The 25,900-nt window shown below is 40.0% G+C and overlaps 2 protein-coding genes across 6 annotated transcripts in view; both read right to left on the bottom strand.

Moving 5' to 3' along the window:
- STRN (striatin) overlaps positions 1-16,695 on the bottom strand; it is a 70,141-nt gene extending 53,446 nt beyond the window's left edge. For 2 of the 5 annotated variants that reach the window (XM_063151860.1, XM_063151861.1), the window contains exons 1-2: positions 16,356-16,695; positions 3,703-3,806 (exon numbers count right to left, since the gene is read on the bottom strand). In XM_063151860.1, coding sequence (XP_063007930.1) covers positions 3,703-3,806; positions 16,356-16,658 — 407 coding nt within the window. In that variant the 5' untranslated portion in view covers positions 16,659-16,695. The remainder of the gene's footprint in view (positions 1-3,702; positions 3,807-16,355) is intronic. The other 3 variants (XM_063151862.1, XM_063151863.1, XM_063151865.1) reach the window with 2 other exon arrangements.
- Positions 16,696-18,015: 1,320 nt separating this feature from the next.
- Positions 18,016-25,900, bottom strand: part of HEATR5B (HEAT repeat containing 5B) — a 56,658-nt gene continuing 48,773 nt past the window's right edge. The window contains exons 34-36 of the mRNA XM_063151859.1: positions 25,304-25,455; positions 22,150-22,363; positions 18,016-20,758 (exon numbers count right to left, since the gene is read on the bottom strand). Coding sequence (XP_063007929.1) covers positions 20,454-20,758; positions 22,150-22,363; positions 25,304-25,455 — 671 coding nt within the window. The 3' untranslated portion in view covers positions 18,016-20,453. The remainder of the gene's footprint in view (positions 20,759-22,149; positions 22,364-25,303; positions 25,456-25,900) is intronic.

The following is a 25,900-nucleotide window of genomic DNA, read 5'->3' as shown; positions in this document are numbered from 1 at the left end:
GTATATTTTGTGTAAAAAAAGTACAAAGAAAATGAAAGTTTCTTCAACCTTTTTATCATCTGGTCAAAAAAAAGGACAGTGGTTTGGTGGCAGGGGAGAAAAAGAAACAAAGATTTACTATCTGAAACTTGTTCAACTTCAGTGATTTATTTACCTTCCATTTCTGAAAATTACATATGAATTATTAACAGTATGCAGAGACAGAGAAATGACTTGAAAATGACAACCTGAATGATACAACTTAATAGAAGGTATTTTCTCTCTGAAGATCAGCCTTCCAGTTATTTGAAAGAAAGCTATTTTAGCACTGTGAGACTATGTTCTTGGGTAGATGCCCTTACTCAGATAAGCATGAGTATTATCACTGCTCTGGCTTCTGCCCTTCATTATACAATTCTCCTCTTTTGATTAGCAGTATTTTCATTAAACTATGTGTCTTCTATTTAGTGCTTGGAAACATTCAACATGGCTGCCACACAAGAATTGCTTAGGAAAATGCTAAAAGCCTTCATCAACGTTTCCTACGACTGAGTGCAGTGAAACTTTGCTGAATACTTCACACAGAAAGAAATTTGATTCCAGTCAAAAAAAGCCACTATTTCTTGGAAATATCTGTCGCCAGACCTGAAGCATCTGATCCAGCTGTGCTGCGGGAGCCTGCCAAAACATCCGTAGAAGATCTGGGAGCTGCCGCCAAATCAAGAGACATAAACAAGAACGATTGCCAGGAACAGCACGGCGAGATATTCTACCCAGGGGAGAAGGCGCCAGCCTTACACTGATCAGACACATCAGTGCAGAAAACAACACAAAATTAAATCAACTGATTCTAGAGACATGGCTCAGGAGTCCAGCTCTTGGGTTGAAATATGTTAAGACAGGAAGTGAGCTAGACTAGCCGAAATAGGACATGTTCTTGAGAGAAACAGTACTACATTTCAGCTAGCTCCTGAAAATCCAGAGGCACCAGTGCAACTTACTGGTGGTGGAGCAAGTATTGATAAAGTCATAAAAAGTAATCCTCAACTCTGAACAGCCTCACACTGCAATCTACTGGATGCTGGCAAAACTACATCAAAACTGCTATTGAAAAATGCTAGCACTTAACTATGCACCAGCTCCTCCTAAGCTCCTTGCTACTTCACCTACTAAGACTCTTCAGCAGAAATGACCTGGCTTGCTATACACACAATAAGAAGGTAACCTCACAATTACTGACATAAAGATTAAACATTAAACTAAATTTGCCAGAAAAACATGACCATCAGTAGTAAAACTTATTTTCTACCTTACCCACGCTAAAATGACATGACACGAAATAGAGAACAATAACAGTAGTCCCAAAGTTGTTAATTTACAGTAAAATTTGAAACTATTTGGTTGATAAAAGAAATGCAGAGCAGCCACTATAAATAACAGCTCACAGAAGCATGTACCTGAGAAAACAAATGTTTCTCATTTCTTTTTCATGGTTTCCTGAGAGCACTATGAACATGGAGTACTCCGGTCCACAATTTCATATTCTGTTCTGTTACTCATAATTTATTTCGTCCAGCTGAGAAAGATCTGAAATACTACACAGCCAGAGCTGAAATGAAAGAATACAGGAATGATTCCCTGCCCCCTCACAGTGCACCAACCTTCCCCAAACTTGATGGGAATGTCTTCCTCCTACCTTGGAGGATCTCATTTTCCAGCTCTAAGAACCCAATGGAAAATGCCAGCATCCTGATTACTGCCTGACCAGGCTGACAACTGATTTAGGAAAGTGCTGGGAAAGGGAGCAGTGCTTCCAAGCTCAGTATGTTGCCGTTCTTTGAAGTATCAAGCAAGAACACTTGCTGGGAGATAATTCCAGCAGAAATACAAGACTATTTCTTTAGAAACTGGCAAATAAAACTGCTGTTTAAAACTACAAACTCATAAATAGCTGTCTCCAGCACACACACCAGTCACAAGCACCACATCTGCTTAGAGAACCACCCGTTCTGGAACTGTCACACTGGATCAGATCAGCTGACTGTAGCCTACTGACCTGAGTAACCGAGGCTAATGCCACACACCACAGAAAAACACACAACATAAAGGTACTGATGTAAAAACTGTAATAAGAAGCCACCAAGTGTTTTTTCTTATCCTGACAGGGACTGCTGCATTAAGTTTTAAATGTCATCACTTAATTGGATTTTACACTATAAAACTGAGGGACATTTTCACCATCTGTATGGCAGTTTGATTTTTGTTTTTTTAATGTTACAAAGTTTCTCTGACAGTACACAAAAATGTATTTACATTGTTGGATGATTTTAAATTGCCAACTTCTGTGGGTTATGAACATGAAGTGTTAGAGGCACTTTTACGTAATCAGGAATAGCTCCACCAGTTTTGAAATACAAGAAATCTTCACAGAATATATATATATAACTTAGAGTATATTTTTAGCTGAACCAATGACACTAAACTCTGTAATTATGCTTCAAATGTAAGCCTTTCCACAGCCATAAACTGCAAACTCCATTGTGCATACACTTTGTATTTTTCTTTGCTCTTTGATGTAATATCGGTACCATAACAAAGCCCAGGCAAAAAGAGTATCTACCTTAAGGATTCCTCCAAGAACTCCCCAAAACAGAAGAAAATACACTGGAGTCCCGGGGATACTGCTGGCCAGAACCTTGGTTGCATCCCCATGCAACCAGTGGATTAACTGGTTGCTACCAGAAAGAGACAAACTGGATGGTAGAAGACACATCTTGTGCTAAAATAGCCCATATAAGCTGAGCAAATCTGAATGCAATACAGTAATGTAACTATTGGTGTCCTTTTAAAATTATCTACCAGTGATGTTCTATTCCTCATTTGCATATGTGTGTATTTTAAATCTTATTTCTACTACATAAACTATTTCAGAGGCTTCTTTTATTAAAGAGAAGCAGGAATTATCTAACAGGAAAATTATAATGTAAGCAATGACTGCTTTGCAGCAGTACCATAAATATACTCTTTATTCAAGAATTTTAAAAGACATTTCACTAATTAAGAGAATTTAAACTAAACTTGGCCTGAAATAAATCAGTTGAACAGAGAGATTTCTGAATTTCTGCTTGCCTCAAAGGTTAGAATAACAGGAAAGTATACACAAGAATAAAACAGTAAACTTGAGACTTGTACTAAAATGTCCATGAACCAAGAAATAGACATTGATTAACTGGTAAACATAAACATTTTTGCAATCACACAATTAACCTCCAGAAGATATTCTTGTATAGTCTCTCATAGTGAAAAGGCTAAAAACTTAGCAAGATTAAAAACTAGTAATTCTTAGACTGAAGACAGTTATTCAAGATTTCAGTTGACACGTATTAATAAACAAAGTTATTACACTGAACAAAATGAAAATACACTTTAATTCTGGAGTATAATCTGTACAGTTCAGTGGAATTCCACCAAGGGAAAGCATTCATTATTGATCAGCTATGGGTTTTGTTAGCATGTTTTTCAAGCCATGCTATTTTAGCTGTTGTTCTTATCATAATGCAGACATTTAGACTAGTGGTTTTATTTAGTACAGTAAAATTTGTCAATCTGAGAACTGAGCAGAGACAGAAAAAACATTTCTTGGTTTTGTCAAATACAAAGGCAAAAATAAAGTATCTGTCTTCAGCATTTCTTCATCATATACTCATCACAAAAGCAGCATACCTTTCCTGTTTGAGCGCATATTCCAGCATTTTGATTCTTCGCACTAGATCCTTCTTCAGATTTTCCTGTCCTTTCCTTTCACCTTGAAGAAAGGCGATCTGGGCCTGCAAAAGCAAGTGTTCAATTTAGAATCTGCTTGCTCAAAATTATTCAGCTTAGCTCTTAGGTGTGTGTGTGTCTTCTGAAGTGAATTTAATATTCATTTGTAGAGTTCAAAAGGCGTTGGCTTACTATGCTTCATAAACATTAAACACTTACAAAAACCACTGCAGAGATAAGCCTTCTAAACAGCATGCTCACTACAGATCAAAAAAAAAAAAAAAAAAAAAAAGGAAAGAAAAGAAAAAGATAAGAAATAAAGCAATTTTGGATTGTTTGACAGGGTTTGTTTTCTCTCTTGGATAAACATTCAATAAAGGATAAGGAATGGAAAAAATAAGCACACAAAAAGCCTTCAGCAGATAAAAGTATTCACCAACAATAAGCAAGAGAAGATGATAAAGTATTTTTGCTCACTAACTGAAGTAGTGTATAATTAGAGTATAATTCTATAGATACATGTCAGATACATGACACTAGTAAAAAAAACCTGATGTAAACCATGTTCAGCTAAAATAAGAACAAAAAAAAAATAAACCCCTGTTTGTAATACAGGGTTAAGTGTTAATTATGATACTTACTAAAATAGGTTAAGGAAAGCTCTCCAGAAATACTGTAATTAAGAGAGGAAGAGAAAGGAAAACAGGGAAAGGTATTTTGGTGAGGGAGACAAGGAGAGAAATGGTACATAAGTAAATAAAAGTAGAAGTGGAAAATAGACAGCTAACCTCTATCAACTTCCAGCACAAGTTGCCTGTGAAAAATCTCCTCTAAATAGATAATTATGACAAACACAAGATATTAATTCTTCTTAATTCTTAGTTCTTCACAAAGGAAGAACTCCTTGTTTTTCTACCTAATGCTCAAATCAAGAGGCAACTTCTTATGCTTGCTCAACTCACAAATACACAAATGTTTTAGGCAAAAATACCTGCAGGCAGTCACCACTTCATGCCTCAGCCTCACATGCCATTTCCAGGATCAGAAGCTTTCTGCACCTCTACAGCCAAGTCACCAGGCATCTCATCTGTGTCTTGAGAAGCACAGACAGGATAAATGGCAACTGGCAACCATCAGCTGTTGAGCATGACAACCTATAACCCTTTCATTTAAATAAATGCTCAGCAAAGTGGGATTGAAAAATGAGCAGGAATATCCTATCCTCACCTGTTACAACCTTGCAAGCAGCCCCCAGATATTTTAGTTAATGGAGACAGCTGCTTCCAAATAATCTGACTGCAGATTTTTACGCCAAGGCGAGAAAAAACAGTCACTAAATGTAATTTTCTCTTCAACAACTATAAAGGGAAGGCACACAACTAACTCAGTTCAATTTTGGTGACCAGGAAAGATGATTCTTACACCAAAAGCCCATTTGTTGGTGGCCAGCAATAGCAGCTGCTCTAAAACATCACACCAGCTGACATAATTTTATTGCTCAAGTACAGTCAGTAAATAGCTTGACAGACACCTGAAGGATCCTTAACTGCCAGTCACCAACTAGATCAGCCAGTTTACGTCAAGAGAAAAACACTGGCTGCTCTCCAACTAAGCCACTCTTCTCCTTCAACAGGGGAAATACATTTGAATTCCAGAAAAAAAAAAAGTCAGCTGAATCAAAAGAAAACCTCTCACTCTGGCATCAACTACAATTGCATTCTAATGTCAATTTTATGCTCAGGTTTAAAGAAAGGCACAGGAGAAATAAATGCTGATGCTGCAGTCAGCATTTGCTACCCTGAGGAATGTAACTGAGCGAGAAGCATCCCAACTCAACAAGGTCAGCGTCCCTCCCAAGAGGAGCATCTCAGACACATATAACTTAGTTTGCAGTAACTGTACAGACACACAGATCCTCCCTCCCTATTTCCACACAGGCCCAGCAGAACTGACACACGCTCTTCCTGTCGAAAGGGAGAGAACATCAAAACGCACTTTTAAAAACAGAAATCATGGTGTAAATACGTATTTGGCTGGAATGAAGAAGATCATCCAATGCCATCAGGACACAAGCTGAAGTGATCTATTATGTGACCTGCTGTCTGCAAGCAATTTCTAGCCAAGAATGAAGTGACTGAACAGGCTGGAATGAAGCATTTTTCCCCAGAAGGCTGGCAAACAACGCGGCTCACACACTGCTACACTACAAAGGTCAAAGCAGCATTTCTGTTCTAACAGCTGAGGCTAAAGTCATCTTCCACTGGTAGCAGCCTAAACTAAATTAAAAAATGCAACTTCTCGGTAGTTTTAACAGCTTCCTTTTGTAAGCCAGAGAGACATAAATGGATATGATTGAGAATTATCATATCACATCTCCTTCATGGGGACATCTTTTGTTGTCAGTAATATCTCCATACTCTTAATGATGTCTTAGAACTTTTCTTTTTCCTGGATTTTCAAGAAGTACTTGTGTTTCTTACTTCAAATGCACACAGCAACAACAGACGAATCTCCAGCCCTACACAAGCTTATAGCTAGAATCCTTCAAGGTTAATAAATATATAATTTACAGATAGGAAGTTTTACTGGTACTTCCAGAAACTGAGAATAATTTTGCTCTCTCCTTGGAGGCTGCATGGTTTCTAGCATGGTTTGTTCATGCTTTTCTTCAGAGTAGCATCCTTATGCCTAATACTCACTATTTTTGAAGAATTCTGGCTCTGGAAATGAGAATACTTACATTTGGTCATTTTTATAACTTGGAGAAAAATTGCCTTTCTTTTCCACAAGATGTTAGCAGCCCTTATCCCTCATTTGTACATGCACTGAGTAATTACAATTACATCAGCCTCAATGGACAATAAAAATCATGTAAGCTTAAATGTTATTTGAGAAATTCTCAATGCCAATATTCAGATTTGCTTATATTGCATGGAAGGACAGTATTAAAATAATAACTGAAATTTTATATTAACAATAATGTGCTAACAGTTCATATGTCTTAAGCATATTTCATTCTTTAAATTTTCATTCTTTTGGCAATTCACCAAAAATATGCAAAGGAACCTAAATGTTCATACCATAAAATAAACACTTTGCAGATAAATGCAAACTGAATAGACAAGTACAACGAGTTGAAATATCTAAAATGGCAAATTATAACATGTAGCAGTATTTTCGCAGTCTCTAGAACAACACAGTGGCAATGTAGGATCATTATTTCCAATTAAAATACATAGACAACATCTGTCTAAATGTCTGTGCAAACATTTAATGTGCAGGAGGTCTGGGTTGAAACACGATGAAAATTGTAACTGAACTGCACAACTACAGTTTTCTCATGTTTCAGGCATAAATGACAGAATTTTACCAATAGACTGAGACACCACAGGTGACTTCCCGTGGCTACAGCTTTAACCCAAGTCACATCTGGAGCCTGAGCTACACCTGAGGAAGAAGAGGAGCAAAGGAAATTCCCTTCTGCTTAGAGCAATCTGTAACACTGTTCTACACTTGTGTTTTGGCCACTCCTGGGAGAGTTTGCCAAAAATGTCAAGAATTCGCAAATATTCCCAACAAACAGGTTCTGTGACAACTGACCTTCTAGGTAATAAGGTTAAAATGCATCACGTTGTAAGCCAGTCTTTGCAAACCCCAAAATTGCCTATGGGGATCCCGCAAAGCCTCGCATTGTTCCTTGCCCTATGGGTGGGGCGCATCGCCTGCATAAAGCGCCCGGCCCCGCTGGCTCCGCGGCAAGAACCAAGGCAGGACCCGCCTCGGGTTTATTCCAGGCTAATGCTGCAAGTTACTGTATTCCAACTCAACTGGGACATTAACAGCAAGAGAGGAGGAGAAAACAAAACCAACAAAAAAGCCAAAATCAAACCTAACAAAAATAGCCGCCACAAAACCAGAAAACACTGGGAAAAGACATGCCTGGAACCGTCTATTTCAGCTGCAATTGTTGAGTCCGGGCTTTTTTTTTTTTCCACTTCATCTCACAGAATTTTTTTGTATGACCAACTGCAACATAACCTAGAAGTGTCATACACATCCAGTCTACGTTACAGCACTGTAGCTACCTTAACTAGTCCACTTCTTTATTGAGAGGTTTTTAAAATAACATTCATTCTTATATTAAAAAAATTTTCAAAGACAACAACACTACTGTTGTACAAAATTCCCCAAAGGACTCGAATGTCACATTACTTTGAAGCAGACAAAAAGGTGATACAATGTTTTAGGTAGCACTGGGCTAGAAACAACTCTGTCTATAAATGTTATTGACTTCCCAATACTGGCTTAGCAGCCATAACAACATAATTAAATCATGAAATCACATCTTAGTAAATCCAGATTTAACCAATGTTTAAAATGTACACTGAAATTTATAATTCTTTGAATCGCTAACAAGCATGTTTAAAATATATTATATTTAGACATCTTTTTAGGCTTATACCTTGACACTACCTAAGAGCAGGAGATAAAAAATCCTCCTCTTTAACAGGAAATTTTAAAAAATAAACATACTGTGACTGCTAAACAAGTGGTGCACATTTAGTATCAACTTCTATCAATTTCTTTTTTACAGCTATTTCAAGTTAAAAGGCAATTTATTTTTTTTTAATTCATAAGACTCAAAAATTATAAAAAAACCTTTCTATTTTTCTCTAAAATATCTATCATAATATTTTAAAGTAAACCTCACTTCAAATTTATGGGCATTCAAAGGTCAACAGACATCATTTGACAAAGAGCTACTAAGACACACAATTCTCTACATAATGCTTCCATAATTCAACAACCAGGTCTTCAGAGGTTGAGAGAACGAGGACAAAAGGGTGGGGGGGAAACTGCAGGGAAAGTATTGCAAAAAATATGCAGACAGCTAAAAGAACTAAATACATTATAGAGATGAACCAATCTGGAACAATTGTGCTAACCGGTCTACCAAGATCTGCCAGAAGGATTCTGCAGGCTGCCAGGGTACTCAGTATTTTAGATTATAGCTGGCTCACTGAAGCACTACATATTTAAGTATATTTGTAAATAAGTGTAGGCATGCCCCAGGGGTGAGAAGAAAAGAGAAGGGGGAAGGGAAATATCAATGGTCTAGTACAACTAGGGAACAGTTTTAAGAGGCACCATACTTCACATCACTACGCACACCTACTCGCACTCGGTGCCAAGAGAGGCTGGGAAGCTTTTGCAATTCCTGCAGCCACTTCAGATAACAAAACTCAAGTGGGGCCACAGGCTGAAACGACTGGCAGGCACCAAGGCATATTTAACTTCACCCCACACAGAAGGTAATTCATCCCATTTATCCCTCACATGCCCTCACTGGATGATGAGACCAATGCAGAGCACGATCTGCTACTGGCACCTTATTTTTGTTGGACTTCTCAGAGATGTCCTAAAACTAGCATCAGATATAAACCCAGAAAAACCATCCAAAATAAATCAAAGATTTAGTTTACAGTAAAAAAACCACGGATGAAAACACCATTTTCTTACGTTCTTTGTCTTTTTCAAACAATGTTTTCAAAGAGAAAACACTGTTTGAAGAACAAATTCAGTAAGACTGAAAAGCTCCTAATAAATGATCCAGAATTTATTCACAATTTATACCTGGCAATACCTTGATTACTCTAATGTAGGCAACTCAAAAACAGGAAGACTTGTTTTTCTGCAGTTTGAAGTGTTTTACTACATAGATCTCTGTTCAGATAGGCAGTCTTTCTTTTATCCTCTCTTCAATGCTGCCTTCCAGTGTTCTAGCAATTTTAAGCATCAAAACAGTTGCCAAGCAATGTATAGTCAGCTTATTTAATCATTCTTCAGAAGCAAAAATTTTCTCACCAGTCATTTCTGTGGTACACGTACTTAAGTGGTGAACATTAACTTTTTTCAGCCCAACGTGCCACATACACCAACACAAGCACAAAGAGAGTGTAGCTTTTAATTCTATTATGTAATTCTATAAGCAACACTGCAATGGCATGTCACAAAATAATCACATATTATGAGCTGGACTCTAAATTGCAAATGCTCAAATTCCTTTCCACTTGCTGTACAAGAAGGGCAGAAATGCAGCGACAGCAGTCAGCAGCAGGACTGATAAACAGACCCATGGCCCACATTTGAACAGACAATGGGAGTTCACAGGCCCAATGAATCACTTGGGCTATGGCAAGACAAGGGAGAAAAAATCTGGAGGAGATTTTTAGATTTGGCTTCAGTAACAGAAAGAGAAGTGAACCAGACTTGACCACACAAGCATTTGCAGAGGCAATTGGCACACTCCAGTTCCTCACTCCTACATCCAGGATCAGCTACTCCTTGTATTCAGGCATGCATGACCACTCTGAACTGACTTGGGCATCAAGTGAAACAAATAAAAGATAAGTGATTTTGTTCTTACCTCCTGTTTACAAGCTAGGATACGAATATCATGCATGCCATTTTTGCTCCAATGCTTTTGCAATCCTGCCCTATGTGACTGCACTAAAGGGAAACATATTCCTGGCTAAGACCAGAAAAAATGCAGTCTTTCCTCACTGCAATCCTTAATTTAACTTCTTTATCACTGGGTTATTTTCAAAAACACTCAATAGTAGTGAGCATATAGCAAACTTTTTTCAAATAGGAAAAGAACATCTGGATGATTTCATCTACAGTCCCACACAGAACAGGTCACTCAGATAATATGAACTTTTGTTTTCACATTTCAGAGTATTTTTATTTCTAGTTTATTGTCTGCAAAGCTTGGATTCTGAGCACTCTGAAATTATTCCAAAGAACTCTTTCAGGTATCCAAGCATTTCTCAACATTTAAAAATAAAACATAAGGATCCCTCATCTACTTCAGTTTTTGCCACTTTTAAACTAAGAAATGTAGAAATGAGGACTTGACAAGACTCACCAGCCTTGTTAAGCCAAATACATGAGCAGGTTACTGATCAATCCTTACTTTCTCAGAAAACTATTTACTGATAAAAGTTTTAGCTACAGCTTGGTATTTGTACAGCCTTACTTCTTTTAGCATTAAATTAAGATGAACCAAAAGTCTCAGGCAATTCACATGGTCTTCCTTGGGGAATTTTACACTGACCATTCTAAAATTAGCAAATAAAGTTTCAGTGTCTACTGAAACGTCAATAAAGGCTAAGTTATATTTGCAACTTGCTGTTCAAACAGTGCCAAGTTACTCATCTCTGATGCAATAAAATTGCCATAAGCCAAGACCCTCAAAATAAAAAGAAGGGCTACATTTTGAGTAGGACAGAGATACAAATGTAATTAACAAGTGTTCACCAATAAAGACACTTAGGATATTTCACCATACGCTAACCTGACCCTGAAAACCAAAGTTTTCCACCTAGAACACAGTAATCTATTCAATTTTTGCTCAACCAAGAAAAACAGAAAAATTTCTTTTTCTTTTTGCAAGTATAACTTTCCATGAAATGAGTTTGAAAGGTTTAAAGACCACTTGGAGACAATGTAACATTATAAAACTCTCTCAGTTCATACTACATCAATATTTACAGCATCATTTTTCTAAAGGATTTAGGCTATTTAAGATACATATTTTCATTACACTTAAACTAAATTACAGGTCTGACAGATATGAGAAGAACTGAAATATCTGATGCTAGGAAATTATCAGTTCAATTACGCAAAAAAAAAAAAAACCAACTATAAAAACCAGATGCACGCCTGCAAAAACATTGTCTCATCAGTTTGTACTTACATTCTACATCTACAAACTTCTGAATTTCTGAAAATCACTGAACATTTACTCCCACTGGTCCTCCTCACTTAAGTAAAAGAAGCCATGACAGCATATCAATGATTATAGTGGAATTAGCTGGCAACCATGCATATAAGTAGAGGAGAATACAGTTTGCTTCACATGAATCTGCCAAATATAAAGTTTGCAAAAAAACCTTGTGAAAGAGAGGCTATCTGGTGTCACCAAGGCCCATTTAGCATCATTTTTCCCAAATATAAACACAACTCACGATTGTGACCACAGCTTGTTTTCTTCTGCCTTTCTTTTGATTTATCTGATATATATAAAACAATAAAGTTGAAATTAATGCTTTTCTGCAGTGGAGATGTACGTAACATTAATAACTGGTGGTTCTTTTGTACTATCTGCCTTATGAGAAAATATATTTCATAGAAGACTTTTACAGCACTTCGGCCAATTCATCTTTCACTAAGAATCTCAGAAATTTGACTTAAACCATCATTCTTGAAAATCTTACACAAAACTTCTACAAATATTATTTATTTTCCATTTTATTGGTCAAACTGTATCTTTAGGACTTTTCTATTAACTTAATAATTGATTTCACCAACTCACTGCTCATTACTTTTTCTCTGAACGTTTTCAGATTATCCAGCTATCAGAACAACTTCTAACTAGAAATTTAATCCAACAAGAGGACCGTTATCTAAAAGCCAACAAACTGTAAATATCAACAATTTCTGAATCAAGTAACAAATGTCCTAAACCACACTATAAATAGTCACAGCCATCTGTCTGATTTGCCCCTTCTCCTCATTACTTTAACTTGTCTATCTCCAAGGACACAATCTCACCACGTAGCAGGCCTGGTTTCATCGCCTGCCTCGTGCAGGAGAAAAGCAGCAGCAAGGGGCAAGATCCCATCCATGATCCCCCCCAGAGAGCTAACATTACTAAATCTGACTCCCATACCGATCTCAAGCGCTTATCTATTACTTCCATCACATTCCTTCTATTACAGCTGTTTGCTATCATTTAACCACATTTTATCTCATTTCATTATCTCTCCCTATCATTTGGGTGGTGTTTTCTTGTTCTTTTGGCTCTGTCTTACAAGGACTATTTTTAACAAAGCTGTAGAAACACAAGCACATTGTATCCACCCATTCTCCTTTATTTCCTTGCAAACCTTTTCAAAGGAAAGTTTACCCAGGAAAAACAATTTTCATGTAATGCTATCAGGTCCCACCACTCGCATGGAGTCTACTACTCCAAAGAAACAAGTTGCTAGTTAGAGGAAATGAAAACTTCAGCAGTGATGAGGACAAAAGTTAGAAAACTCATCAGCAGGAGGAGGGTTGTCCATAAACACAGTTACAGCACAGCAGTTTGTTGCAATTCAGACCATTTGTGAAATGCGGAGAAATGCCAATATCTGCAAATCTGCACTTTTGCCAGAAAAATGTTTGTCACAAGTAAAACTTTCCACAGCAACATATGCATTGCTTGCAAAGACAACATTTGTAGCCAAAACAAAAGCCACACACACACACCTTCCAAGCTCATCCAGCCTTGTTGCTTGCTGGGACAAGGATGTTCATCGGCAGCTCTCAGCTCTGCAGGGTCCCAGTCCCCGGGGCAGAGCCCCCTCTGCTCCCCCAGGGGTGACAGATTGCTAATTAAAAGGGAATAACATCCAAAAGAGACAGTCACTCCCAAGCAGTCAGAAGACCCATGGTTAGGGCAAGACACTAGTATGGGAGGCAGTTCAACCACTGCTTGCCTCAAGCAAAGATATGGATTTCAGTGCCCCGCACATGCATCTGATCAAACCCTTTGCTATTTTCAGATGGGCTTGTCCAACACACAATGACAACTCTGAAATGTCTCTGTGTCAGTCCAGAAAAATGCAGAACGAAAAAAAACTGAAGTTTAAAACTTGTAGAACAGGAAATCCTGTCTTGTCAACTCTCCCAAGCAGCTGCTAGAAGAACCTAAGAAAAGGAAAATCACTAATTTCTGAAAAGATATGAAAATAGATTATAATGCCATAAAGCACTGTTTGTGAATACTTAAATGAGGATTAATAATGTTAGTATTCATCTTAGTTAATTACTTCACAGGGCATCATGAAAGTCTATTCTTAGGATAATTTTCCAATCTGCAGATGTCAAAGTAGTGTAAACAGAAAGCAAGCATTAAAAGTTAAATATGTAATCAGCAGATAAGCATCTAGGGGAACCCCATATTAATCTGTTTTCATTCTTATTTGATATACACAGCTTACTAATGATGCTTACATAGACATAAATACCGAAGTCCTCTTTTGCCTTGAATGAGGAAGATTATATAATAGAGGAAACAATAATTTCAAAAGGTTCAAGAAAAATAATTAGAAAATCAGAATAAACAAGAGTATTTGCCAGGGAAAGCAAAATACAGGCACTGATAGGGAGAAAAACCTTGGAAAGGCAGCACTATACCAGTAACTAGGAAGAGATTAAACTGCCCAGCTTGCTAACTCACATATGTTACGAGCTTGGGTGTGTGTCCCTTGAACAAGCACCACAGAACACAACAGGAAGGTACTCCACCTGTCCATCACACTTAGTTCCACACAGTTAATTGGAAGGGTAAGAAAAAGAGAAAATAAAAAGAAGCCCAGCGAGGAAGAAAAGGAAGTCAGGAAATCACAATGGAACTGACTTACAAGGTGTTTTTTGGAGAGACGGTAGAGTGGAACTAACCAACAACTACAGAGCAGAAGCCAAGCACAGTAATACTGTGGCGTAAGGTATCCCAAGTATTTCAGTACTGTGGTAGGTAAGGAAACAGAGATAAGTCTACTGGATGAATGCAGGAAAAAAACATGGCATACTAAGATCACCACACTAAATAGGTCCTTTGCCCCACAGCCTCCCAAGAGTGGATGGATAATCTAGCACTGGAATTTGCATTGGATAAAAGTACAATGAGGAGCACTGCATCTTTATCTCGGGAGAGAAACCGTCCGACCTCACATTTCCATTTTTCTGTTAAACATTTCCAAATATACAGGCCAACAAAAGGCTTCAGAAGGAGCACAGACCAGGCCTTTAATTAACACTGCTCATGCTTCAGGTGCACAGTTTCTAAAAGCCACCTTGTAGCTGCTGAACCCCCACCACAAACCTCTCAGAGGGATCCAAGAACATTCATCTGCAAATGGTCACAGCAGACGTTAACGCCTGATGTCTGCAGAGATAGCCAAGAATTTTGCACCTTCCTGAACATGACTCTGCAGCAGATAAATGCTGTTACAGCTCATGGCAATGCCAGCCACAGCTAATTATAACTTTATTGAGATGTTTTGGCAAGAGTCAAAGGCATTCAAGCAAACAACTTGTGATGGGGTTATCTGCCACTGATAATACATGACTTCTGCAAATAGTCTAAATGCTCAATTTCTTTCCTCCTCTCTCATCCGTAACACCAAGCTTTTGAGGGATACCTGGGGGAGGAGGAGGAGGGAAGTCATGCTGCTGAAGGATGTGATAAATATGCAAAGTGTTATTACTTTTAATACACTGGCAAAATTTCCTAGGTCCTGTAAAACAGATTTTTTTTTCTCCAAAGCAATATTTGATATCTGAATCAGCTATGAATATATGTCAAGATATTTATGGGCCTCCACTGGATATATGACACATGAGGTTATTCCTGTACATAGCTAGCTAGTAACTTTCTACACAGTATTTACTAGATGTAGTGAATAGAAATATCATTCAGTTACTAACCAATTTCTCACTGAATCAGGGAAGTTAAAATAAAAATTACTCTCTTGTTCTCATGACCACTTCCTTTAAATTCCTACAAGGGAACTCTCATTAAAGAATGTCACACCTACCACTCTTCTCAGAATGGTTGTTTGATGTATGTAGAAAGTAAAATTCAAAAGATGAAAAAACCAACCCAATAACCAAAAAAACAGAGAAGTGGTTTGCATTACTACACAGACTCGAGACTCTCTTGACAACGACTTTCAAGGAAAGCCATAGAAGAGATGGACAGGAAGAAAGAGACAAAGAAAGGAGACTTAAAAAAGAAACCCATAGACACTTTTCAGTCTCAAACATGGCCAAATGAAAACCAAATAGCGGGCTGCTAGCAACATGGCCAGCGTTAAGGTTTAACACAGGAATTTTCTTGTAAACAACACCAAAGAGGAACGAAGGTTGCATTATCGACTGTTATTGGAGTTAACGCAACGCGCCCATCACTGAAGTATCTGACAGCAATGGCTCTAGGCCAGGAGCTCACAAGTTCTTTTAACCACAAGATCACTATCGGTCCTTTCATGCATTAATGAGCGTATCAGCCCCACTGCTTTTCAAACGAAAACACAACATAACGTGCCCGTAGCACCGACGGGACCCAGCCGGTCCCGCGGGCCTGGCCCTGTGCGGGCGGGCGGCACCGGGGGCAGCCGCGGCACAAGGGGGGCGCGCGGCTCGCGGGGGGCAGACTGTGACAGGGGTTATGAAACTGGGGACAAGTCGGGGCGGCCGACACCGAGGGGCATCCGGAAGATCCCCGGAGAGCGGCACCGGGCGCAGGGGCGCTCCCCCCGGGCAGGGCCCGCTCCCCGCCGAGCCCGCCGCCACGTCCCACCCCCGGCCCGGCCGCGGCGGGGGGCGGCCGCCCAGGGGGCAGCGGAATAGCCCGGCCGGCCGCTCCCTCCCGGGAAAGAGGACAAGCCGTGACAGCGCCCAGGGCGGCCGCTCCTCTCCAGCTGCGCGGAGCCGGGGGACACGGAGGGGGAGCGGCCGCCGGAGCCGGGGCTGTGGGGGGGGCAGAAGGTCGCGGGTGTTACCTGCAGCTCCGCCCGCTCCGCCTCCCACTCGGCGCGCTCCGCCTCGAAGCGGCCCCACTCGTGCTGCAGGAAATGCAGGATGCCCGGCACGCTGTATTGCGCCCGGGACGCCGAGAGCGGCGCGGCGGCTCCGGAGGCTGAGACTCCCCCTCCTCCGCCGCCTCCTGCTGCCGCCGCCGCGGCCGCCGCTGCCGCCGCCTCGCCCGGCTCCAGCCCCGGCCCGCCCGCCGGCGGCGGCAGCAGGAGGGCGTTGTTATTGTTATTGTTGCTGAAGAAGACGCCGGGCCCCGCTTGCTCGTCCATGGCCGGGCCGGGTCCGCCTGGCTCGCCGCCGCCGCTCCCGCCGCGTCCCGGCAGCAGCAGCAGCAGCAACAACCTGGGCGCGTCCCGCCCGCCGTCACCGCCTGACAGCCGCCCCCGCCCGCCGCTACGGTGGCCTGGCGGGGACAGCGCCGGGGAGCGATTCGCCCCGCCGCCCCGCGCGGCATCCTGGGAATTGTAGTTCCGCTGGATGGCGGGGAGGCTTCTTCGATGGCCGCCCTCTTCCCGCGTCGTCCGTAATCTCAGGGGTGGCGTTCGGGCGGCTAGGCCTCACCTCTGGGACGTGTGGTCCGGTCGGCTGGGCGGGGGCGCCGGCGGGAGGGGCCAGCCAGGGACAGTCCCTGCAGCGGGAGCACAGGTGAATGGTCACCTCCAGCTGCGAGCGGGATTGACACGGCTTGGGCTCTCCCGCAGCCCACCCCAGGAACCCGGCAAGGGCAGGGGTCCCGCATCAGTCCCACGTGCTCCCATCGGGCCCTGCCCTGGCAGCTCCGGCTTTCCTCCTTCCTCCTTGTTCTGAGCAGCGCTCGGCCTCACTGCCAAAGGCTGGAAACCCTGCCCAAGGCTACGGGGGTTTCTTGAACATCCTTTGCAAGGCTGGGAAGGAGAGCGACACTACATTTTTCAGGAATTGCCACGCTGGCTGCTCCGCGAGGATAGGGAAAACAGGAGCCTGTGGGATTGGGGGCGGAAGATATCGGCAGCACTGCCCTCCCCACGGCACCAGGGGCCGAAGCGGGGCTCCCTTCCCGCGCCGTGTGCGCGCCAGCAGCAGAGCCCTGCTGAGGGCAGGCCAGGCGCCGCTCCGTCGGGCTGTGCCGAGGGCCAGCACCGTGTACAAGATGCTGTGTGCCACCACGGCGGTGCCACGGAGCTCCCGAGGGCGATGGCCCCGGTGGCCGCGCTTGCGCTCCTCGCCGCGGCCCGGGCGCACCGGGAGCGGCCCCGCTGCCCTCTCCAGCCGCGGTTCCTGCTGCGGTGTGGCTGCTCCGAAACCGCAGCCGCCTGCCTCGTAACCCTGCCCGCGGAGCGGGAGCTGCGGCTGCCGGACCATCTCTCTGGGAAAGAGCACGAAGGAAGCTGACTTAGAGCATCGGAGAGCAGCGGGGAACGGGAGCGACGGCACGGGACAGGGAGCGTGATCTGGGGAACCTCGGCAAGGAATCCGTGTAGAATAAGGCTCACCCAGAAGGGAAGGAAACAGCAGAGAGAGAGAGAGAGATGAAAGATGTGAAGGGGAAGCGGAGCAAACTGTTTCATTAAAAAGCACATTTAAAAGGCTATTGACAAAGAAAAAGATGAAAAGGACAGTGACAAACAACAATAAGCACTACGGCCGTTTCAAGTTACTTCAGTTTTTTTAATAAAATGGAATTTGATGCCAAAATATTGTGTAAAATCACATGATAATAACTTTAGTATCAGGAGCAAGCAGAGAAGCGAACGAGGACTAAACTGGGGAAGGATGTATACAAACAAGAGTTGTGCATGTTGCAGACAGCCACACAAAATACAAAGAAAAACCTCTCCCTTCTCTATCCCTCTACATCTATCTAGTGCCATTTTCTCTTCTGCTAACTTTTTTCTATTGTTCTACTGACTTCTTAGTTATGCTTGATTGCTACACTTCCCTCCCACCTTCCGAATCTTCAGACATTTTGTCAACTAGAGTCTAACCAAAACTTAAAAGTGCTGAGATAAAACTTAAGGCAAACAAAACATGATTATAGACAAAATCTTTCCAAGAAGTCATTAATTCCTAGACTACCTGGTGGAGGGGAAGGAATCTAAAACAGGTTATAAACTTGTTTTCTCTTTTACTTGCAAAATGTTTGTGTTAATTTTGAACTGGAAGAGTCCTTAATACTTTCAAATGTTAAACTCGTTCAGAACCTCTAAGCAAAATAGATTTGTAGTGCTGAACAGACTTATTAGAAAGGGATGTATTTAAATCAATTTAATTCCCACTACCTATATAAGAAGAAAAAATTAGTGAAGTTACTTTCCTCGTCATGTACAGCACGTTGTTTTTACTTCTGCATGTATCTTTAGTCCTGCAGAACAACGGAACAAGACTTGATTACTATCTTTACCAAAAAAATTGAGATTGGAGTACACACCACTTGCTGTGTCCTCACTTTAGTACTACAACATTCACTGTGAAATAAAAGCATTTCTGATTTTCTGTTAAATATTTTGCACACAGCCAACTTACCATAGGGCGAAAGAGCATTATCTTGACCATTTTGCATAGGTACTCAAAGGGATATTAGATAAGGTCTTAGAGGAAAATAGAAAGCCTAGAGGGAAGTATCTATGCAAAAATAGTGATCTACAAATATTTTAAGCAGATATTAGTCATATTCAATTATATTTACTATCCCTTTGTTATATTTGAAGTTGAAGCATCTGAAATATGCAGTTTTTACAGAGTATACAGAGAAACATCAGAGATGAAATTCAGCAGGCCTAGTAGAGACCTCTGGTTATGTTACTTTTCTCTATAAAGCAAAATCTATAGAAAGATCTCTATAAAAGCCCATAAATTCAACAGCTGTGTCAAAAAAGTCATGTAAGTCAGTCTTATATACACAAGAAAATACATGGTTCCACACTTCTGCCAAGAGGAAGGGTGAGGCCTGGCAGCAGGCAGACACTGGGAGTCCCTGGCTGTGCATGCAAGGTTAGCACAGCACATGAGCTAAAAGCCCCAAAATCTGCACATCAGACTCACTCAGATGGGAGGGAAGCCACGTGCTTTGGAAAAAAGCCTGGAAGGAGAAGGAAAAACTGGAGGAGCCTGGCTCCCACCTGTGTTCTGCCCCCTGAGTCAGTACAGTGCAAAGTGCTCCAGTACCTCTGCTTGCAAACTTGATCAAGGACTACAGGTATGATGTATCCAGAAAATAAAATCTAGCAGGAAGGTTAAATACCCATGAGTCTGGACAAAGGGCACAGCACTGGCTCATCACATATTCAACCAGTTGCTGGCAGAACAGGAAGACTGCAAACACAAAACACCTTACAAGGGCCAAGATCTACACCTACAAAAATGCAGATAGAAGGCAGTTCTCTTTAAAAACTCAGTTTCCAGTGCATTCTTTAAAATTTATATTCAAAGAGATAGGGGATTAGATTCTTTGCATTCTTTATTCATTTTCAAGCATGGAAACGGATTTGAAAGAGATATACACCACATAAATAAGGACAACTCATTAAGACAGCATGCTTGATCATTCACCTTAAGAAAGGCTGAAAATTTTCAATTATTTTGTTTTGGGGTTTTGGGGTTTTTTTCATGCAAGCTGAAACAATCTACGAAGTCCATTTCCCTATTTTTTTTTTAATAAAAGGAAAAATTTCATACTTCTACACTAGAAATTCCCCATGGTACAGGGTAAGGACTTCATAACAGTTTTTCCTCTTCTCTCCATCCCCACTGTGTTGGTGTGTTGGCACAATGGTGGGATAACAATCACCAGATTTCAAAAACCCCTGGAGGGTTTAAGATAGCTTTTTAAAATAAATAAAACTATTTAGATACAGAATAATTTTGGTGGATAATTTATAACAGAAATTCATAAATATGATCACAATTTCCTAAAAATCTATACAAATACAAGTAACACCACTTCCCTTGTAATGCATGGATTTCAAGTAATTACACAAAGCTCCATTAGACAGCCTTTCACACACAAATTACACGAAATTAGACATGTATGCAGGGATAATGTAACGCTTCTGACTACTTAATGGTCCAAAAATAATAAAAGTAATTCAAAAAAAGCTAGTTTTCAGTTTAATTGTCGGGGTGGAATGTACTGTGGGTGGTGGTTGCCTAGCAGCTGCTTTTGCTTTGCTGGCCTGACTTGCTCGGACTGCAGTTTCTAGACGTGTTTTCAATTCAGGAGCAGCTCCCATGACTGTCTTGAAAGCATGTGGGTAAAGTGGACCAATGTGCATTAGGTTCTGAAGTGCAAACTCATGAAGACCCTTGGATGCTGTAGATGCAGAAGCAAAGGCATTTTCATTCAGTAAATAGGAGATCAGAGTGGGAACGAGAAGGGCAAGCAACTGTACTCCTAAAATGAAAGAAAAAAAAAGTGGAATTACCATATCAGAGAATGAAACCAAAAAAAATTATCAGCTACTACACAGGTAAGGAAGGGTAATATTGTTTTCAGAACTCACAGTAGAAACTGTAATAAAAAAATTATCAAATTAAAACAACTGAAATGTAGACGGCTTCCTGTGTTTTGATCAGTCCAATCTGTCTTACCAGGACTGGATTTAAGATTTCTATTATTGTTCATTACAGTTATGTTGATCCTGATGCTTATTTTGAGATGCTTTTGCACCATCCAATTGCAGATCATTGATGAAAGATTTTAAGATGTAGAGTGCCTATCATATTAAAGGATTTCAAAACACTTTTCAGGCAGACAGAAATGTTACTCAATTGAATTTGAGTATCCACCTCCCCAGCAAACATAAGTGAACTGATACCAGAAAGCAAGTGTTCACAAAAAGTCAGGGACAATTATCTGCTGTTATTTATGTTGTGTTGGTCTGGGAGATCCTAATTCAAAAACTAGCAGGGCAAAATGGCAAAGGGATCAAGAGGGTTGACCTTGAGAACAAAAAAGGCAGCTAAACTTAAGCAACAAGGCAAATTTTTGTACCTAGAAAGAATTCAAGTACAACTTTGAAATGTGTAACCTGGTGATTGTACATTTTAAGCTCAAAGAACTTAAAAATTAATGTCAACTTATTTATCAAAATTGTTTTAGATTACCAGAGTATTAATTATTCTTCCTTATAGATTCTGACTAATCATACTCATGGGGTGAAATGTCTCCAGCCAGCAAATCAGATGATCTGTTTCCTCATTTGTTTCAGTTACTCTCTCATTTTCATTTCACCTGTGTTTCAAACAACTGTTCCTGAAGCAGAATGAGGCTCAAGAAATTTTATATTCTATCAAAAAAGAGAAACTCCAACAAGGAGACCATTGAAAAAACCCACAAAAACCAACCAAACAAAAACCATCCAAAAAACCCTACACAAAACCAATAGTAGTATTCTTAGGAGGAACTTTTTCAGCATTTGAAGTCAAATGTCAAAGACAGCAAGTCTTCAGAAAGTAAACAGAAAGTAAAGTAAAGTAAAAAGTAAAAGTAAATTGAAAAAGCATGAAATACAAATTTCAAAACAGAATAAAATATCACTTATTACTGTAGTTCATATTTAAATTTTTTTCCTGCAATCACCAGAAATGCACAGGGCACAGCATATCATGCTGTACATGCTATGCAAGTTCATGTATACAAAAGTTCTATCACTGGAATTACAAAAGCATGTTGCACACACAGTCCATTTGTGATTATGCCATTGAGTTCCTAACTGCGACATTTCTAATGTTCAATATTCTATTTTAGCATTACTCATTTCTCTAGAAAACCTAAATACTTACTATTCTGCTCCTCACCAAGGGCAACCAATGTTTCAAGGACTTTAATTCCTTCCTGGACTGCTAAAAGCTCCAGATTGTTGTTCGGGCGGCTCCTTTCCACAGCCTTCAACTTCTCAACCATGATAGGGGCCAGGGAATGAATATATGGAGTGGACAGGGCACGATTGGTGTGTTGGAACACAGAAAGCAGAAGCTGGTAACACTTGGCTTGAACCTAATCAAATCAAGATAAATACATTGTCCTCAAAGTTATTTGTTAACTCAGTGAAAATAATAAACTCTGTTATCTGTGATTAAATAAATAAAAAGACTACTAAATGGGAAGGAAACGTACTAAGTAAGAGGAAAGAAGCAACACAGCCCAGCTAACAAAGCAGTATTAGCCCAGGGTTCAATAAAAGGAAGGACAATTAGAAAGAACACGCAGGTACTAAGTAGCAGTAATAATATAAACCCTGAGAAAATAAAGACAGTTAATATCACACAAGTCAGTCACACCAGTTCACTGTGAACTCCATGTTTAGGTCTCAGAACCACCAGCTCTAATAGTAGCTTAATCTTCAAAATCGTGATATGCTATTCCTATTCCAGAAAGGCAACAGTGCCCATAAAAATGACTCAGAACAAAGTGATCTTATTGTTCTAATACAAGCCAAGGCTATAACCAAAACTGTCAGGCCTTTCCATCCTTGCTTCTCATTCTCCCTTTTGTGCTGGTAGTAGCCTAGGACTATATAAGCTGATCACAGAATGCTCTCCTTGTCATCCTTCTATTTTTTTTTTTAATCCTCCTCCCTCTCTGTGGAAAGCAGAGATTATTAAAGCCAAGGTTTGGGAAAATGACCCACTGATGATCTTGTTCAGATGAATTTATGAATACATTTTTTGGGGCATACAAAGATCTTTCTCCAAAATCCACCACAAATAACCCAGCATTTTTGAAAAGGTGAAGCCTCACAACAAATGTGAGGATAAAACATTGCACGTGTTTTTTAACTGCACTCAAGTCCAAACAGGATGAGTTATTGAGCACATGCTGAACAGAAATGTTCTAGAGGAAGTATTACTGAACAAAATGATATGTGAGGAGATCCAGGGGTTAGTGGAAACACAGATATATAAATAAAAATATTGAATAAAAAGTCATAGATTATAAAAACTACTGGTAAGAAAATATTAGTTATGAGATCGTATTACTGTTAATTCAATAGCTGCAGGTTTTCTATACAGTTCAATATTTAAGGTCTGAAATAATAACACTTCTCATGTCATTTGTATGCTTTGTAACAGAGCTCCACGGAAGAACCTTTTTCCTCAATGCCTCACTCACCATCACCTCTGACCTTTTCAACAAATTTTACCTCTATCTCTCCATACTGTTACAAATAATTCTCTTCCTTTTCTGTCTTTCTTTAAACTTCATTCCTTATTAGCTGTTAAAGATTATTAGATTAACCTTTGAAATAAGGAGTAAAAGTATTTTCTTAAATGCAGCCATATTTCAAAACAGTTTTATGACTGCATCTGACAGAAGAATTCCATCCAAGTTTTTTTCCTTTGAACTGTGTAATATAAAACTTTGGACTATTGTGCATTCACAGAAGTCTACAAAAACTCCTGAAAGGTAAAATCAGAGCTTCTTCAAAGCAAAAGAGTCACACTCTCATGTAAAACTTGCCCAACATCGTTGAAACACTTGGATCTCTCAACTGAGTTATCTTGTTGGAACAAAAGGGAATTGAGCTCACCAGACTTCTGGTTATTACTATACATGATATTTGACCTTTTCATGTGGTAATAGTTTCAAAAATACTCCTGTATTTCTTTTAAGGCATCAGTAGTTTCTTTGGAAGAGTCGTCTCCTTAATCAGTTCAATGCACTTAGTACAATCACGATCATGCTTTTATTACAAACAGGCGTCTCATCACTGACTGCAACAAGGAATATTTCACATTTAAAAAGCCAGAACGAACACACAAGTATTACAGAGTATTTGCTCTGCACATTGGTGAGAAGAGAGTGGACACCATCTGGCTGCTCTCCAAAGTTGCTCTGTGTGCTACAAAAATAGTGGTAAGTTCCAGCTGACAGGCAGCTTTCCAGCAGGGTAGTGGGCAACCACGTACTTCTCTCTCGCTGTTCGTGTGTTTATACAGAGCTCAGAGAGAGTAAGACATAAAAGTTTCACTTAATACAACTGACATTTCCATTTGAACAATAAAATTCTAAGTAGCTTTCCATCCAGAGTGAGGCTGCAGAATCAACTGAATTTTATGTTCATGCTGGAGAACACCTGCCCTACTATGAAGAATTATCAGTCCAAACAGGAATTTAAATGCCTCATTGTGACCCTAAACACATCCGCATTTTTTGCGTGTTTTTCTTCTCAGGAATCCCTGCAGTGTTTGCTTGTAGAAACATCACAGATTTTTCTCCTTAGCTCCCACCTGCAGATTTGTAATATCCACTCAAACTGATAAATATATGGCTGGAAAAGTTAAGCTTAACTATCCATACAGTGCATTAGCCTGCTTGAACCAAGTCAGTCTACAACTTTTTTAACTTTCCTCCTCAATGACAAAGTTAATTCAGAAGGCATTTCACAAAGGCAAGCCAAAGGGCAGAAGTGAAATTATGAAACAAATGAATCCTGATATATAGACATTCTGATGGTGCCCACAAAATTATATTTTTGCTCCCAAACTGAGTTTTGTACGAACGTGCAAAACAAGCACAGGTTTTGCACAAACAAATATAAAATTGATCAGAAATGTGGGCTGTAATTTTATCTAAGGAAAAAATGGTTTCGTTTGTATTATAAAAGATCAACACTAATGTTAAAATGTCACCCCCTCTATGGTAACCAACCTTTTCATCTGATAAAATTTCATATACCAGAGACTGGTTTTGCCTTTTAAAAAGCTGAAGTCGAGAACCTGGCACAAGGCCATGAACACTTTATCAAGAAGCACTAAGTCTGGGTTATTTTGCTCATGAGTTTCAATAATGCATTGTTGAAAATTCTAGTTATCCTGACAGCAGTACCTGTCCCTGAAGTAAAGGCATCACAAAGCATTGAGGAAATGTGTTAAATATATCACAATTAGTTTCTGCTGGCTCCATGTCATTTACATTCCCATAACATGATCTTACCCAAGGATCAGAAGAATTCAATGCACTTCTAAATCTGTTCATACATCCATTTTGTAAAGATTGCACTCCAATTATTTCATTGCTTGCTGACAAGAGGAAGAGAGCAATAGCTGTAAGTATGCTTACTTCATCAAGAATAGGTTTAGAGGCCTCTGAAAAACAAAAGCAAACATGCTGTTAGCTTATTCCAAAAAGGCTTTAGCATTTATCTAATAAAATCCAGTGAACACAGATAAAACTCACAAAGAGGAAATACACGTACTTGAAATTATTCGCAACTGCATATGCATTTACTTATTACAGTATCATTGTTGGCTGTGACTGACAAAAATCTGAGCAACTCTATTCTAACAGTTGTTTTAATAAAGTAAGTCAATCTTTCTGAAACTTAAGTATCAAGGAAAACATCACCACCCACTTTCTCAGACCAAGTCATGCTTTTTGTTTTCAGTGTGTAAACAAGAGGAAAAAAGATATTTTTAGAACTTTTGCCCATTAAAGGTCTACTTCGCTTTTTAAAATAATTATCTTCAGCTGATACAGCAGAGTAAGAAATAGATATCCAGCGTGGCAACAACTTTTACTTAACATGAGGTT

The sequence above is a fragment of the Melospiza melodia genome, chromosome 3 (assembly GCF_035770615.1).
Source record: "Melospiza melodia melodia isolate bMelMel2 chromosome 3, bMelMel2.pri, whole genome shotgun sequence".
Lineage (NCBI taxonomy): Eukaryota > Metazoa > Chordata > Aves > Passeriformes > Passerellidae > Melospiza > Melospiza melodia.
Note: the sequence above shows the minus strand (reverse complement) of the source record. Positions and strands in the feature narration are given on the sequence as shown.